General features: G+C 43.4%; 1 protein-coding gene across 4 annotated transcripts in view; it reads left to right on the top strand.

Moving 5' to 3' along the window:
• ZNF609 (zinc finger protein 609) overlaps nt 1-17,559 on the top strand; it is a 153,797-nt gene extending 136,238 nt beyond the window's left edge. For all 4 annotated transcript variants that reach the window (XM_088446092.1, XM_088446080.1, XM_088446073.1 and 1 more), the window contains 5 exons: nt 7,183-7,558; nt 9,830-10,005; nt 11,463-11,691; nt 14,805-14,883; nt 15,542-17,559. In XM_088446092.1, coding sequence (XP_088302218.1) covers nt 7,183-7,558; nt 9,830-10,005; nt 11,463-11,691; nt 14,805-14,878 — 855 coding nt within the window. In that variant the 3' untranslated portion in view covers nt 14,879-14,883; nt 15,542-17,559. The remainder of the gene's footprint in view (nt 1-7,182; nt 7,559-9,829; nt 10,006-11,462; nt 11,692-14,804; nt 14,884-15,541) is intronic.
• Nucleotides 17,560-17,997: the final 438 nt, after the last annotated feature.

A 17,997-nucleotide genomic window follows, 5' to 3' on the forward strand; every position in this document is an offset into this window, starting at 1 on the left:
TGTGGGGGCCAACGTGAGTGTAATTACTATGGGGGACAATTCTTTATTACTGCAGGGGCCATTTTTTGCTGTAGGGGCAGCAATGTGTGTTTGTTTTTCTGTGGGGTCCAATGTCTGTGCTTTTTTTCTGAGGGCCAATATGTGGGTATTTTTTTTCCCGTCGGGGCCAATGTGTGTGTTTTTTTTTCCCCATGGGGACAATGTGTGTCTTTTTTCCCTGGGGAGGACTGATGGTGTGCCCCAGCAATTTTAAAATCTTGTTCAATGTGCCGCGGTTGAAAAGGGTATAGACGAGTGGAGTCGGTACTTTAAGAAATTTAGACGTGTGACTGGCCCCCCTCTATGCCCCTCACCTCTTCAGTTTTTAGAAAAGTGCCTTGAAGGGAGCCGGTCCCTGGGCGCACTCCTTAGAATTTTTTTTAATTTATTTTACATTATTACAACAGGCAGACAGTTCGCCCCTGTCTGCCTGCAACGGGGGAGCCGCCGGAGGGACCCACCACCACTACTTGAAGCTCGCACTCGGGTCCCTGACCTTTCATTACTCAGCCATACAGGCTGCTGTTATATTAGACAGGGGACCCGCCGCAGCTGCGTGCGGCTGGGTCCGGGTCCACCGCCCCCCCCCCCCCCCCAGCTGCATGGCGGGTAAGTAGTCCCAGCCTTCCCAGATAGCAGGGAAAGGACTGGGTTTCCCCAATACGCGGATGATAGGAGCTGGTTTCGTACTCCGACAGCTCACAGGAGAAAATCACACCGCTGCGCTGTCAGTGGTCTTCATTCCAGGTGTCGACAACTGGGAAGCGGACTATCTAAGTCGCTAGGATCTTCATCCAGGCGAATGGGCTCTTCATCCTCATGTTTTCCAGGACCTACTTCAGCGCTGGGCAAGCTCCAGATCAATCTTATGGCGTCCAGACAAAACCATCTGCTCCCTCTTTATTGCTCCCACATCCGGGATGCGGAGGCATTGGCGGTGGACTCGTTGATAGCTCTGTGGCCGTTCCAGTTGATCTGTTTCCATCTTTTCCCCTTCTACCTCAAGTGCTCAAACGCATCAAGCGGGGGAAGGTCAGGGTCATTCTTGTGGCTCCGAACTTGCCTCGCAGGGCCTGGTTCTCAGACCTAAAAATGCCTCTTCGTCCAGACCTCCTTCATAAGGGTCCTTTTATTTTACCCCGCCTTACACAGACTGCATTGACACATGGTTGTTAAAACCGTGATCTTGAAACGGATGGGTCTTGCACGAGCGGTTAGCCCTACTATGATCCAGACTTGGAAACCTGTGACCTCAGCCCACTATTACAGAATTTGGAAGGCCTATGTGGCATGATGGGAAATCTGGTGTTTCATACCTTTCGTTTGGGTCATCTTTTGGGTTTCCTTCAGTCGGGCCTGGATGCGGGCCTTCACTTGGGATCATTGAAGGTTCAAGTTTCGTCTCTGTTTTCTTCCAACGCAAATTGGCATTGTTTCCCGAGGTTCAGACTTTTGCAGTGAGTCCTTTGTATTCAACCACCCTTTGTTCTTCCGACAGCACCTTGGGATCTTAACTTAGTTCTTTCTTTCTTTCTCCTTTCTTTCTCCTTTCTTTCTCTTTCTTTTCTTTCTTTCTTTCTTTCTTTCTTTCTTTCTTTCTTTCTTTCTTTCTTCCTTCCTTCCTTCCTTCCTTCCTTCCTTCCTTCCTTCCTTCCTTCCTTCCTTCCTTCCTTCCTTCCTTCCTTCCTTCCTTCCTTCCTTCCTTTTCTTTCTTTCTTCAGTCTTCCGTATTCGAACCTTTGGAGACTATTGATTTAAAATATCTTTCTTGGAAGATGGTTCTATTGCTGGCCTTGGCATCAGCCAGGAGAGTCTCAGAGCTTGGAGCGCTGTCATGTCGCTTTCCTTATCTAATTTTTCATGCGGATCGGGCAGTCCTCTGTACTTGCCCTGCCTTCTTACCTAAGGTTTTTTCTTCTTTTCATCTGGACCAGCCTATTGTGGTCCCGATGTTGCAGGAGGACCTTCCGTCCTCTAGTTGTTTGGATGTGGTGCGTGCCTTGCGTATTTATGGCGACCGGACTGCTTCATTGCGCAAGTCTGATTTTCTTGTATGTTCCGTATGAAGCCGCTAAAAGAGTATGGCCTGCTTCTAAACAAGTTCTGGCACGTTGGATACGTCTGGCTATTCATCAGGCTTATTTAGCAATTATCTCTGTCCCCTCCTGCTTCCATTTCAGCGCATTCTAAGCTCTCTGTTGGGTCATCTTGGACGGCTGCCCGAGGAGTTTGTGTCTCAGCTCTGCCGAGCGGCCAATTGGCCGGGGACTCATACGTTTGTTTCTACCGGTTTGACACTTTTGTGGCTTCTGATGCTCAGTTTGGCCGTTCAGTTTTGCAGGTGTCATAGCGCTCTCCCTCCCATCTGGGTGGCTTTGGGACGTCCCAACAGTATTGACTCCAGTGTCCCCTGTTGATGAAGGAAAAAACAGGATTTTGGTACTCACCGTCAAATCTGTTTGTCAGATTCCACAGGGGACGCTGGACCCCCTCCCTGTGCTGCTATGTTTTGGTTGTGGTGTGACTGCTGTGTTCTTGTAGTTTGTTGCTGTTATTACTTTTTATTCTGCATGTTCACATTTTTCCTCCTTCTCTAGCGGTTCTTCTTCTCCATCTCCTCTCAGCTCTTTTCTATAACTGAAGAGGTGAGGGGAGATAGAGGGGGAGGATCCAGTCACATTTCTACACTCTGCACCCATCTATACCCCAAGGTCTTGACTCCAGTATCCCCTGTGGAATCAGAGAAACAGATTTAACGGTGAGTACCAAAATTCTGTTTTCTCCAACACAGCAGGTGGTACATCTTGGGGCACTTCTGGATTCTCAGGCACAAAGTGTATTTCTGCAGAGGACAAAATTGTGGCCCTACCTTTGCATATACGCAAGTTGCTATGCAAGCGAAGGGTATCCAATCTATTAACGATGCAGGTCCTGGGGTCAATGGTATCCACCTTCGACATAGTGGGATATGCTCAGTTCCATTCCAGGCCTCTGCAAAAATTGATTCTGTAGGCGGAACGGGGACAGTATCATCTAATAAAGTCCCAGAGGATTCTTCTCACTCCAGAGGTTCGTCTCTCGCTTTCTCATGGTGGCTACAAAAGGATCACCTGGACAAAGGTCGCCCATTCTGGATTCCAAATTGGGTGCTTCTCACCACGGACGCCAGTCTTCGTGGATGAGGGGCAGTGACAGGTAATCACACCTTAAACTTCCTAAGTCGTCAGAACATACACGCCGGAGAGTGGTCTCTGCCCGGAGTTTTTTCAACTTTTGGTGAACAAATAGGGCCTACCAGAAATAGACCTCATGGAAAATTTAAGCAGGAAGGTGGAACAGTAATACTAGTGGCTCCTGCTTGGCCCAGACGTCATTCGCCCACCGACATACGGAATCTATTCATAGGCAGTCCGTATCCTCTTCCCTTATGGCTGGATCTGTTAACGCAGGGTCCCTGCCTGCCTCTGGACTTACCTCGCTTGTCTTTGACGGTGTGGCTCTTGAGTCTTCCATCTTAAGAGCCAAGGGTTTCTCCAGCTCTGTGATTCAAACGATACTTAGGGCACGAAAGCCTTCCTCTGCTCGCATCTATTACAGAGTATGGCATTCTTTTGGACAATGGTGTTCCCACAGATATGATAATGTGTTTAGGGTTTCCCAGGTACTGGCTTTTATCCAGGCTGGATTGGACCTTGGTATCCGCCTTTCTCCTCGCTATCAATTCTGCATGCAGAGTCTCTGATTTGGCAGTGCTCTCTTGTCGCTCCCCATTTTGATTTTTCACCAGTTTAGAGCTGTTCTCCGCACAAAGGAGGGTTACCTTCCTAAGGTAGTGTCCCATTTTCATGTGAATGAGAGATTGTGGTTCCAGCTTTTCAGTCTTCAGACTTTTTTGTAGGTGAAGCCTCCCTTGATGTAGTTCATGGTGACAGCACATTCTACTCTCTCTGTAGGGCCATCATGGGCGTTCAGTCCTGGTGTCTCTGTTGAGCAATTGTGCAAGGCAGCCATGTGGTCTTCTGTTCACGCTTTTTCTCAGGTTCTACGCCTATGATACTTTTGCCTCTCAGGATGCTTCTTTTGGGTGACGAGTTCTCCTTTCTGCTCAGGAGCAACCCCACCCTTATGGGAACTGCTGTAGGACATCCCCATGGTATCCCTGTGGATCCCTATGGAACCTGAAGAAGAAAATAAGACTTATGGTAGACTTGCCATTGATAACTTTCTTCGAGGTCCATAGGGTCCACAGGGCACCCACTCTGACGCACCTGGCTGCATTGGGTACATTTTATTTTGGTCCCGGATTCCCTCATCTTGAATGAGAGTGTTTCTGGTGTATGATAGTTCTTCCTTCTCCTCTTTCCTTCTCCTGCCTTGGGCTTGTTTACAAAACTGAATGCCTGTGGCCAGGGTTGGGGTATATGTGGAGGAGGACCAAAGGCATCCTACGAGCTGAAAGCTTCAACTGTTTGGTGCCTGGGTCACTCCAACAACATTATCCCCATGGTATCCCTGAGGACCCTATGGACCTCGAAGAAAGAGTTATCAATGGTAATGGTAAGTCTACCATAACTCTTAATTTTTTTATTATTTAAACTCTTAGAGGGGAATTCAATATGAAATGTAAACTTCGCTGTCGAAGTTTACGTTTCATATCGGAGCTTTTACCTGGGATAAAGTATCGGGCGCGTGCCCGCTTATCCCGTATTCAATATGAAACTAACGAAAACTGGAGCCTGCGAAGTGGGATTTGCATAGTTACGAAATTTTCCTTAAAAAAATTGTAGGACCCCCCTAAAGTTGTAAAAACATGGGGGATCACTATGGGTACCCCAGTTTTAGCCTTTAAATGAAAGTCGGGGATTTAAGTAGCCGCAGCAGGTGTTTTTTCCCGACATTGAAGAAGTGTTGTAGAAGAGCACTTAGGTTAATTTTTTTGTTTTTTTAAGTGGTCCCATAAAATTTGGGGTGCATGAAAATGGGTACTAGCATATTTTGATGTCCCTAAAGTAAGTTTTTAAAAATTCTGCAATTGTGCACCTGCCGCTATAAATTTATTCTAGAAAACACCTGCTGCATACTTGCAGAATAGCCCTGAACCTATTTCCCTGTTGTTAAACAATTTTTTCCCATTTTTTTTTTTTTCACCCCAATTTTTAAATAAATTTTTTGGGGTGTCCCTATTGTTTAAACTTTTTTTGACACAGTTCTTTTTTAAATGTCATTCCAAGGGGGTGCAGGCTATTTTTTTTAAATACCCCAATTCTGCACTTTTTTTCGACACCTATTCAATGGTGAAAAGTTATCCCCGTTTTTTATCAAAGACTTTTCGAACCTGCGAAGTCTTTGAAATTGAATACGGTGTAAAACTAAAACCTGCGATAATGACGTCATAGGTGCGATATTAACGCAAAAACTGAGTTTTCTCTCCCATATTGAATACCCCTGTATATCTATCGCAAAAATGTACTGTTGACATTGTGACCATGTCGACATTAAGTATGCTGACCCGTCACATGTTAACATAACCTCCATATTGACATTCTGGGTTGTAATGTGTAACTTGGACTTCTAGTCCAGTGTTTCCCAAACTCATTCGTCAGGTCTCCTCACAGAATCACAAGGGAAGTAATTAACTACGCCTAGAGATCTTTTAAAGTGTGTCAGCCATTAATGACTACACCTGTGCATCAACTAGGAATAATGGAAACCATGCACTGTTTTGCTGGGTACACACTAGACAATATGTTGTCCGATCCAGGTGGATCAGACGACATATCGGGCTCATTGTGTAGTGTGTACCCGCTATGTTGTTGACGATGCGCGCTCTCGAATGCAGAATGGCCCGTTGCTTTGTCGCTGCCGGCATCGGCAAGTGTGTACGCTTGCCGATGTAGATGCTGGCACCCCGCCCGGGTGCAGTTGCTTACGAGGTAAGTACACACTAGGCGTAGTCTAGTGTGTACCGGCTCTTAGTGCTGAGAAATGAGTTTGGGAAACACTGTTCTAGACTGCTGTTGGACTAGTTGTCTCCTTTGGTGCAGCCTTCACTCTGATTCACATTATAGGTGAAAATTATTTTTGGATTTAGCTTTAATTAGGTTTTTAGTCTTTGCAGTGTCTGCAAGTTTAGTTAAAGTATTTATCTGTTTGGAGATATCTATTAGCTGCTTTGGGAAGTGGTCAACTCATTTTTTATGTGGTTGTACATGTGTATGGAATCATGTTGTTTTAATTGTGTATTGAATTTTGAGAAGGGTTGGTTGCCAGCTCTCTTGCCGTATGTGGTTCCTCCGTTGGAAGCCAAGAGGATATGTCTGGGGATAACTATAGCTCTCACTGTCTGTTATAGCCTCTTACTGTTACGGAGGTTATTTGTACCTGTGTGCATTATGATCTGTTTTTGGTCTCTGAAGTATGTTAAGGACATCTGTTGCTCGTTTATAGTTGTGCAGCATATTTTGGTCTCCATTGTTTACTGTTTTTCACATGTCTCAATATCTTCAGTGGTTTTAAAATTGTTTGAAGATTGCCCTGAATGGGTTTGTGTTGTGTTTTTGTTCCTGTTTGGTATGTTCTGCACCGTTTTGGGTACATCCAATATGTCTGTGACCGATGTCGTTCACAGACACTATATGTCGTTCCCCCGCTGCATCAAATGCATGGCATCGTCAGTCACATCTTCAGATTGAGCAGCATGTACGGCAGATCTGAAGATGCGACTGACGACGCCGCTGGAGCTCGCATAGTGCTTACACACTGGACAATTAGAACGATTTGACGCTCTGATCCGCTGGAAAACGACAAATTGTTTAAATAATCATCTGTGTACCCAGCTTTAGTGTGATGTACATCACATTGTATATCTTGTAGCTTTACCATGTATTCAGTTTTCAAGTTTCTTGTCTCTTCTGTTAGAGCAACAAAAGGAAGATGTTTTATTATCACAGAAAGTGTAGTTTTGATTGAGAATTTACAGTCTGCTTATTGAAGTATGTATATAATTATTTGGGAGACTAAAAGTAAACTGGAGATCCCATTACTATAATGCGCTTTCTATATCCATTTCTAAAATGTTTTTCTACCGCGTGTCATTGTTCATTTGCTTGGTAACGCAATTAATCTGTTTTACACCATCTCCAGCATCAGGAAGCAGAGTCACGGATGTGGTCCTACGTTTATCCCAAGTACACAGATGCCCTTAAAGCTGATGATGAAAGGTGGAAAGAAGAGCGGGAGCGGAAAGTCAAGGAGGAGCGAAGCCGGAGCAAGGAAGTCTCTTCCAAGGAAGATGGCAAAGAGGCAATTAGTCTAGATGTAAAGGGACCACAACTAAATGACGATCCTCGTGTGATGCCCAAGGACCCCCGTACTAGTACTCATGTGCCCGTTTCCTCACCGCTTACACAGCATCAGTCATATATCCCATATATGCATGGATATACCTATAGTCAAGCATATGACCCCAGCCATCCAAGTTACCGTGGAATGCCAGCAGTCATGATGCAAAACTACCCAGGTATTCGATAGCATTATAATATGTGCTGGTGAAACTACACATACTGAAGAGACCATTCACTATAATACACAAGTTCATATGCATGCTTGTAAAGCCAATGCCATAATGTTTTGCATAAATGTATATTATGTTACACTGCTTTTATTGAGGTAATGTGTATGTTAAGCCAGGGCTCGACAAATTTTGCAAATTCTAGGAGCCAGGACAAAAATGTAGGAGCCAAACCCCCCCTTCCCTCAGGACAGTATTACTGAGCACCTTCTCCCCCCCCCCCCCCCCCACCCGCAACCAACCCTCACGGCCACACCACTAATGCTGGCCCTTTTTTTGGTAAGTGGGTATACATTTTGGCGCCCCTCTCACTCCACATTTCATCACAGTCCCCTCAACGTAGCCCCTCTCACTCCCCCTCATCACAGTCCCCTCCATCACAGTCCCCTCCATCACAGCTCCTCTCACTCCCCCTCATCACAGTCCCCTCCATCACAGCCCCTCATATCCCCCTCATCACGGCTCCTCCAACGGTCACCTCCATCACAGCCCCTCATATACCCTCTTCACAGCCCCTCTCATTCCCCCTCATTCACAGTCCCCTCCATCACAGCCCCTCTCCCTCCCCCCATAACAGTTCCCTCAATCACAGCCCCTCTCCCTCCCCTCCATCACAGCCCCCACTCAGACTCAGGGCTGTCGAGAGCCGTGCAGGGCCCAGGGAAGGGGGCGTGGCTGCGAGCTGGGGAAGCGGGCGCTGTGAGACCCTCAAGCCATGGGGGGGCGCGATCAGTGTGATCGCTCCCCCCCACAGGCATATGAGACTGTTGTGGCTGCTGCTTAGCAATTCCCAATGGAGGCTGACACTTAATGGCCATGGCCGCGCTGTCCACAGAAAGCAGGCAGGGTATAACACTTTACTTCTGGCCGGACATTACCTCTGCTGAAAATGGGACCAGCCAGCGCTGCATCTGTCACTACCACCCCCTACCCCCACTGTCCAGCCCGCCGCTGACTTCTGCTACTCCTTGTGAGCCGGGTCTCCACTTCCAAACAGCAGGAGGGGCGGCAGCGAATTACATTTTCTCCAGCTTTTAAAGAAATAGACAGGACAAGTTTCTATTGGCCGTAGTACACAGCATCTCAGCCAACTCAGATGCCCATGGATTGGCCACCATTTTTTTTTTAAGCAGCTCTCCCCCTACTGTATTATTTGCAGACAGACACTCCGTAGCAACTTGATGCCAGCCTAACTCCCGCCCCAGCCACTGTTCAATGCCAACACCCAAAAAGAAGGCCTTAGGCCACCATATTAATATCAAATCAAAACAATTGAATTTACATGCATATATTTGATTCAAATACAGTCTCTCAGAATACTGTTTACACAATTTGCTGTAAGATTTTCCACTCTCAAGGTAGAAAAAATTCCATCCTTATTTTAGGGGTACAGATTTTAAGTGCATGTTTAACGTGGATTCTACAGGTTCTTTACTCTACACGTTTTATCTTCTTACGAGACTTCATCAGGGGTTATCGCAATTATATAAAAAATAACCAGAAGATGTGTATAACACAACCATTCCACAATTTCTTTTCTGCTAGAAACAGCCCTTTTTGGTGCTGCTTGGCCACCAGACACTTCACCAACTGTGAGTGGCAACTGAGCTCCACTGTAGTATCCTCATTTGTCAGAGAGAGTAGTTGTTGCCATCTCCAGGCTCCTCTGGTACTTGGAGTTGATTACTACTTGGTGGTGTGTGCAGTTGCTGCAACACCTTGCTGCGGCACTGCAGAGTAGAAGGCAAAGTGTTGACCCTGGCTTTAACAAAGGACAGCCAGAGGGAGGGTTGCAATATATGTTAGCTCCTAATTGTTGATCACAGAATTTCAACACATATAGTTATATTGCTGGAATAGTGCATGATCTTTGTAGCCATACGCACATGCTTTACATGGTATTTTACTGCCTTTCTCATATGCAGATTTTACACACAAGTTGCCTGGAAGTGTAATCCAGCTAACTACCACCACTAGACCACAAGGGTGACCTTTTGAGAGCTGACATTCATCGTATGGGGGATGTGGCGGGTGAGGGTCATGTGGGAAGGTGGTTCCAGCCAATGACACACAAATAGCACAGCAATACAGGGTTTGGGTCCTAGTTATGCATTAACAACAATATTTGAAACCTAAACTATATTAGCAAATTATTTTTAAAAACATTATCATTCCACATGTAGATAATACTGATGTATTTTCTCTTATTCCCCACTTCAGGTTCTTATCTTCCCTCCAGTTATTCTTTCTCTCCATATGGTAACAAGGTTGCTGGCAGTGAGGAGCCTGAGAAGTCACGAGCCAGTCCGAATGTCAGCTGCAAACCCCCCTCCGACTCTAAAGCCCTCGATTTACTACAACAACATGCAAGCCATTATAAGAGCAAGTCTCCCACAGTGAGTACACCTTGTGTCTTTCAGCAGGGTCCATTCATTAAAGAACACAACAGGTTGTCTAGATGTTCTTAATGAACAGTTGCAATAATCCGTAAAAGATCAGCGAAAACGTCTAAAGGAAATGTAGTAATTATTAGCTCATGGTTTGAAACGCTAATTTTTGTACAAGATACTGGATCATTTCTAAATGTTGATACAGTTAAGACATGATTTCACAGATCATTGTAAATGATGCTCCCATGATTACAGTTATTACAATGTTAATCTCAGTGCAGTGTTTCCCAAACTCATTCTTCATGGAGCACGAACAGTGCATGTTTTCCAGGTCTCCTCAGAGAACTACAAGTGAAATAATTAGCTCCACCTGTGGATGTGTCAGCTAGTAATGATTATACCTGTGCACCAACTAGGAAAGAAACCATGTACTGTTACGCTCCCTGAGGAATGAGTTTGGGAAACACTGTCTTAGTGGAAGGGTGTTGAGTTAAAGGGAAAGGTCGCTCAGGTCAAACCACTCATTACACTTGATACTGGAAGAGTCTTTCGCAGGTGAGGTATTAAGTCACAGTATTAGTTAACCTGGTGGGTAGGCAGAAAATGTCTTCAAGTAGTTTTGTTTCCACCTCAATGTGTGTTCCAAAAAGCAAATAGTGAACAGCAATAGTATACACTGTATAACTGACATAAATAACAGAAAAAAAATGTAATTGTGCCAGTGCTTTCACTAAATATAGGAGGCTATCACACTTTGGACAGTTATAATGGGGTCCGTCTGTAATTGTTAAATGTTGTATGTGGATAATTTATTTCTGACAGACTGCTGTTCAAAGATGGTAGCTTCTCATGAGGCGATTCAATTGTTCAGCCAGGAGCAATTCAGTTTTTGCTCCGTGAATAAAAATAGTGAAATAAAATCATTCATGAAAAAAATAATGTAACATGAATAAATGGCAAATGGTAACGTAGTAAAAAATGTACCAAGCCCTCTTTTCACAGCTCAGGTCTGCTTCTTTAGGCAAGTCATCTTGAAAGTGATTCCATTAGTAAACAATTTTTACCTAAACCTCTTCTTCTACAGCCAACATTATAGTAAACTATTATAATAATCATCAAGAGTCTTTAATAAATAAGTATTTGCATGACTGTTAGGTAAATATGTGCTGTAACATAAAATCCTGACAACATGACACATAATCCTATTGGTAAATATAAGAAAGTGTAAGAGTCAAACCCCACTCAAATATTCGCTATACTACTGTATTTAATAAGTAGATGTTCTCTATTAGATTGTGCCTTTTTGCTACTGCTTGTGTAAGGTTTCATCATTTTTACTTCTCAGTCTGTTTTATTTTTATGATTAATAAAGTTTGTGTCAGGTTAAAAATAGATCAATTCAAACTAGCAACCATACAAAGGACTAGTGCTCTGTGACATCTGTATTTTCCGTTTATATACAGATCACAGACAAATCACCGCAGGAACGAGATCGTGGTGGCTGCAATGTACCTGGAGGTTCATCAGGAGGTGGCTGTAGCAGCATGGGTGCACCAGATCGAGGAGTTGGTGACAGGAGCTCTGAAAGGCCCCGTACTTCTCCTTCCCAGCGCTTAATGTCCACACATCACCACCACCACCATCTTGGCTACTCTCTGCTACCAGGCCAATATCAACTGCCCTACACCACAGGTAAAGTCATGGACTGAAGATTTAAATTGTTCCTGGAAATAAACCTGAAAGTGTTCTCATTTGGACAGCATGACCAAATTGTCAGTAGACAAATTGGTGGGGGTGTACACTCTACCAGTGCGGATGCCATTACCACACCAGAGTACATAGCCATTAGTGTTAGTTTGCCGCACATGGTAGGATATGTCTTCATATTCTATCTATCTTTGTGTTAGAAGGCACTTGCCAGTCTTCATGTGGATTTACATTTATTGAAGAAACATCTAAAAATCTCTGTCGATGTTTCAGTGTGAACATACACCCTTTCCTTTTCCAGACATATCCAGACATGCACATGTTACCACCACCACAGATTCATGAGGAATAAAAAATATATATAACCTCGCTTACAATGTATTAATGTTTGTCTCCCTTAGAGACCTGCTGTGTGGATTGACTGTAATAAAGTGTAGTAATGACTGAGACAGGTCTGTAGTGCACCCATTACCAGGACTAATCCCGGCTGGTGGCAGTAACCCATTTACATTTGCTATCACTAGAGTGCACTAATGGTGGTGAATGTAAAATGTGTTTTGTTTTGTTTTTTCTCTCTCTACATAGTGATTTGATTTTACTAATGGCTGTTTTTTCAAATAAAAGAGTGTAAGGGTAAAGAAAAAAAATAAATTAAAGTGGCTAATTTCTAATTTTAAAAAATATATCACACACACACCCACACCCCCACACCCCTTTTGTTATGGTCCCTGAGAAATATCTCCAATTTAGGAGGTTGAAACGTCGGAAGGAATAAACCCGACCAGTTGGTGATTATTTCTACATTGAAAGTCCTGTGAGTGCCGCTCGAATCTGGGTATATTGTGCAGTGAGATTTTTTTTCTACCTGGGGAGGGCACCTAGGCAAGCATTATTTATTTCAGCAGGTGGAGTGCCGGTCAATTCACTTTTTTTTATACATAGATATCTATCTATCACACTCTTATGACATTGATACTTGCGGTACATCCATACAAAGTAATAGTCCACACGCATCTCTTGAAGCCCAAAAAAATCGGGATCAGGATGATAAGGCAGAATATAGTTTTATTTAGTGGAAAACCACTAGTGTGGTGTTGAAACGGCTGTCGCTGACACTGCGTACTGCATACAGATGTGTCCTAATACCCCTTTCCTCTTTTGCTTCACTTTGCACGACATGCCAGCACGGCTAAGATGCACCACGACGAGTAGCAAAGTATTTATATTAAGTATCAGATTAAAGTAGCAAACGTTAAGAAAAATCACAAGGCGTGGCACATTTGCCCATATGGCTAGATTTTAGGAAAGGTGTATGTGGACACACTGTATATATTATTTATATATAGCCATCTAATCACCCCTGCACAACACACAGAGCCAGAAGTCACCAAATATACCATTGACATTCCGGCTCTATATTAACAAAAGGAATGGTTGCTTCCACATTATTAAGCTGAGAAACTCATGTCACCCCCCTTTATGGTCAGTCCTACACGATAAATCAGAGTAAAGCTTGTAGGACAAATGGTGTGTACATATTTATCAAATATATAAATATTTCAATCACATAAAAAGTTATGGGGAAAAAAATATAAACCTTAAAACAACTGATGGTTAGACCCGTGGTCAACTCCCCTGGATGAACTCCTATGCTCCTTCCATCTACTATTGATAACTGAAAAATATATATAACCATGTGTTATTGGAAGCTGCGCAGATAATTATCTACGATCTTCCTAAAGCTGGCCATACACGCTACAATTATCGGGGTGATCCGCTTGATATCGGCGGATTGCCCCGATAATTGTAGAGTGTGGGGGGGGCGACCAAGGGTTAAATATTGCTCGGTCGGGCGTGCCGGATTATCCAGCATGCCCGTCCGATGCGATATTTACCGGTAAACTGTCGGCCGCATCGGGCAGTGTATGCCCTGTGTTTCCTGTGTTCCTTCCTATGGAAGGAACAGGGAAATGTCTCCTCCCCCGGGAGCGGAGCGCGGATGTCTGGCTAATACACTGTGAGAGAAATCTCACAGTGTATACCGGCGACATCTGCGGCTGGCAGGCTGCCAGATAAAATGTCTGTCGGTCTGACAGACATTTTATCTGGCCGTGTATGCCTAGCATAAGTATTATTCCATGGACATAAGTAACATTCTAACATTTCCTAAGCTGGTTAATTAAATAGGCTAATGTTATATGCAGTGGTGGATTCTACCTAGGGGCTGTGGAACTGCAGCCCCCCCAGCAAAAATTTGCCACTGTGAGTCCTTAGTGAGCTCCGGTCCTGGGGACTACACTGCTCCGGAACCCCCCTCATGCATCGGCATTAGCGCAATCATCCTTAGCACAGCAGGGAGCAGGAGACAGTCTGCATGTGTTGGCAGTGTAGTGGCTTCCTATTGGAAGCCCTACCTGCTAATCTCACACAGGGCTGGCAGTCTCAGGGGAGGAAACTCCTCCCCCTGTGGGACTGCCAGTCCAGAGTGTGATAGCACAGTAAAGCCTGGTACACACGGAACGATGTGCTGCATCAACAATATCGCTGAGCGATATCCCTTGAGCTCAGGACAAACGATATTGGGTGTACACACTGAAAGATATCTATGATGGATATATTTCAGTGAAGTCACCCTGCCACATCTCTGAACAGGCAATTGTTGACGAACTCGTCAGAATTGGCCTGCATGTACGGACGGACGACCAGATATCGTTATAGTCCAGCGGGAGCGCGCATTGTTGGTTGTTCATTCATACACACGGAACGATATATCTTTATCGTTCAAAGATATCGTCTCGTGTGTATGCCCCTTAAGAGCTTCCATTAGGAAGCCTGCTCTGTGCTGATTGCTGGCTGTAATGTTCATCTGTGCAGCCCTAGAAGCTGTTATACTCCAGCTGCGCATGCACAATTTTTTATTTATTTTTTTCTAAATTCCCATCTATTTCTTCTCGGAGCCCGGCTTCTGCGCATGGCAATACTAGGGAGTCTGGGTCAGCGCTGACCTAAGCTGCAGCCCCCCAGACTGGCAAAGGTAGGAATCGCCACTGGTTATATGTGTGGGAGATGCTAATTTACATCATTTCTATTCTTTGCAGGTCTGTCTTCTACGGCCATCGTAGCAAGTCAGCAGGGCTCAGCCCCATCGCTATATCCACCCCCCAGGAGGTGAGAACGGTAAGTTGTCTATACAGCATATTTTATTTTATTCCAACTATTTACATTCATATTGATCCCCTTTAGTTGCTATAATGTTCACAATGCAATATCTGAGTGGTTGTCATGTCCCCTTTGTTGCATAATCCTTGGAGTTGTACATTTAGCTAACCTCCCAGCAGTCACCATACCGCAACCACTCATCTATCCATATAGTAGGGTAAGCACAAGAGATGGAGAATTGAGTCTGACGTTCTGCAGATGGAAGCCAGCCCTGGAAAATTAGCACTAAACTTTAATGCCATGAAAATTCACCAACCTGAAAATGTTAATTTTAAAATAAAAAAATTGTAGCAATCTCAAAATGTAGGCCCCTTTTGTGAAAGTGTCAGAGTGACTGTAGAAAGACCCTGTCTTGCTGGCAGAGGTTAAATGCAGACATAATGGTGAATGTACAGTTCTCCTTCAGCTGTTAATAAACACTATAAAAACCTTGTGCTTGAGGCATTTGTCTATTCTGTCTACTCCATGTCCAGCGTACATGAGAAACTACCACGTTTATGACCAGACTAGTTTTCCCATTCCTTCATGTTGCTCTTACCCACTCTCAGAACATGCATGTGTAGTTTATTTTTTAGTAGGTATGTTCTAATGTTTCCCTTAATCTTCTTTCTGGAAGGAAATGGTCCCCGTCTACACGTCGTCATGTGACTGGATCACAGGACATGTCTGGAATGAGCCAATACATCAGTTGAATGGTGTTATTTCTTCAACCAGAGTTTTCTGCCAAGTTCCCATTCTGATACAGGAGACACAAGTCCAATCCTTCCCCCTCGATGAACTCTGCTCTCCTCTTCCTACACTCGGAATATCTGATATTGCAGAATGGGACGGTATTTATTCAGAGCACCCTCCAGTGGACTTGACAATGAGGGGAAGACTTGGGATTTTCCTCCTCACTATGCGCCTGAGGGAAATACTGTTGTGCAGCATTGAACACCTCATTCTTATAATAAAACTTTCTGGGTCAGGATTATGTATCCTGTACCTACAGACTTTGTTAAAATGTTATTTTGAAGTTACAAGATGATTCTTTTTTTTTTTTTGTCCCTTTGCTGGCACACTCCATCAGCCATGGCTAATACGTTTATGGAGTCATGGATATTATTGACCACATGTGACCTGGTGTCTGATGGTCACAGCAGTCGTGGAATGGCATTGCTCCACTTTTGCCCTACAGGGTTTTGTGTGGGAGAGGGGGCATTTGGACTCTGCGCAGTATAGTTTTGTGTTTGTCAGATGCTGTGGGAGTGACTGTTGGAGCTGGGTTCAGTTTTTGTTTCCTTATGCCTTTCTTCTGACATTATACCTGAGTTTTGTCATGGTTATTGCCAGGTCAAGATGTTTGCTTGGTGTCTGACCGGAACAAGGGCCAAAAAGCATGGGAAGACAGAACGCTTAATTCTTTCTTGTATCAACCGTCTCCATATGTTTTGTGTTTTTGTTTTTCTTCTTAATCGTTAAGCACCCACTTTTTCTTTTAACCACAAAGCTCTTAGCCACAACTTTTTAATAATCCTCTTACAAATAGGCTATGTGATACAGCTGTGATACATAAAAAGTACCAGGATGCCAATAATATAATAGTACTGGGCTCACACAGATGCCCTATGACTGTGTATAATGTATATAGACCTGGCAAAGGTTCTTTTATAAGACACTAATCTGGAAAAAAAAAAAATATGGGGATATATTTCACATGTGTGTTTTTAAATCTGTTTAACCACTAAATATTTTGTGCCCTCGTGGCAGGATCTGTCATGGTTTAGCAATTACATACCTTAGTCTGTTGCTGATTCCCCACTTCAGAGAATACAAAGTACATTGTGGACCCATGTAATTGCAGGAAGGAGGGGTTCTCCTATAAGAGAATGATACAATATGCAAGGATTGTGTACCTCTTGACTAAAATGCACTTTGTCTAATTGCTGACTGTATACAGTAGACACACAGACACATTGTGGATGAGATGTCTTGTCTAGGAAAACATGGCATTTCCTTCAGGAAGCCGATTTTTAAAAAAAAAATTAACTTGCCCATTAGGTGGAGGAATACAATGATTTAACCATCATTACTCGGCTCTTTCACAGTCATGAAGTGTCTTATTGTATTTAACATATTATTATGTAAAATATCAGCAATGGGAATTCACATTATTCACATCCTAGAAAATAGATTTTTATTGGTCTAAAATTAACTATAGAGATGACAGTTCTTGCAATGTCCGATGTCAAACAATGGTCATCATGGGACCATCAAGGCTGCTGCTATTTATCAACAGTTGGGTGGGATTATAACCATCTTAGTCTTGTACTTTATCTCCTGCCAGCAAATATATCTCAGACCTCTGTCGTATAAAATTCAGTTTATATACTGCTTCTCCTCTGATGCTGAGCAACAATTACATGACCTGGTCATCTACCATTATTTTATCTTCAAGTCATAGTTCAAATTCCCAAGGCCCTGCCCAGGTGCACAATGCAAAATGATATTTCAATGTTTTATTTTTTAGGTATCCCCCCTCTGCTAGTTTCGCCTCTTCCACACCAGGAGGTGACCTGAAGGAATTTTCGTTAAAAATGGAAGAAAAAAAAAGAGCCCTTTCTGAAAGTTTTACAATAAAGTTCTTTTCTATTGCTTGGTTGTAAACAGAACTTATTGTATATGGAATAAACATTTCCCCACCTACCTTTGAACTCCGGTAAATGGGGAGCTTTAACCCCATGGGCTCACCTTCTCAAAAATCCTTACTTAATTGTATAAATATGTAAAGTTATATTTGTTATGTAGCTTTTTTTTGTTTTTCCTTCTTCTTTTTGCAATCTCATTTGATGTCTTTGTGGCAAAGTTGAATTTTTATTTCTTGCAGTTTAAAAAAAAAAAAAAGAAAAGAAAAAAAAAAATACATCCATTTGTTTTACCAGAGTGGTGGTATGACTTATGACCTATAATATATCAGTATACTATGGAGATTGTGAGTGTACTAATGTAGCAAATATCTCTTCATTTGCAGTATGTTTGTATGTTCACTACATGGCTATGGGGGCTTATGTATCAAAGCTTGATGAGAGAAAA

Source organism: Taudactylus pleione, unplaced genomic scaffold, assembly GCF_031769625.1.
Source record: "Taudactylus pleione unplaced genomic scaffold, aTauple2 ptg000019l, whole genome shotgun sequence".
In the NCBI taxonomy this organism is placed as follows: Eukaryota; Metazoa; Chordata; class Amphibia; order Anura; family Myobatrachidae; genus Taudactylus; species Taudactylus pleione.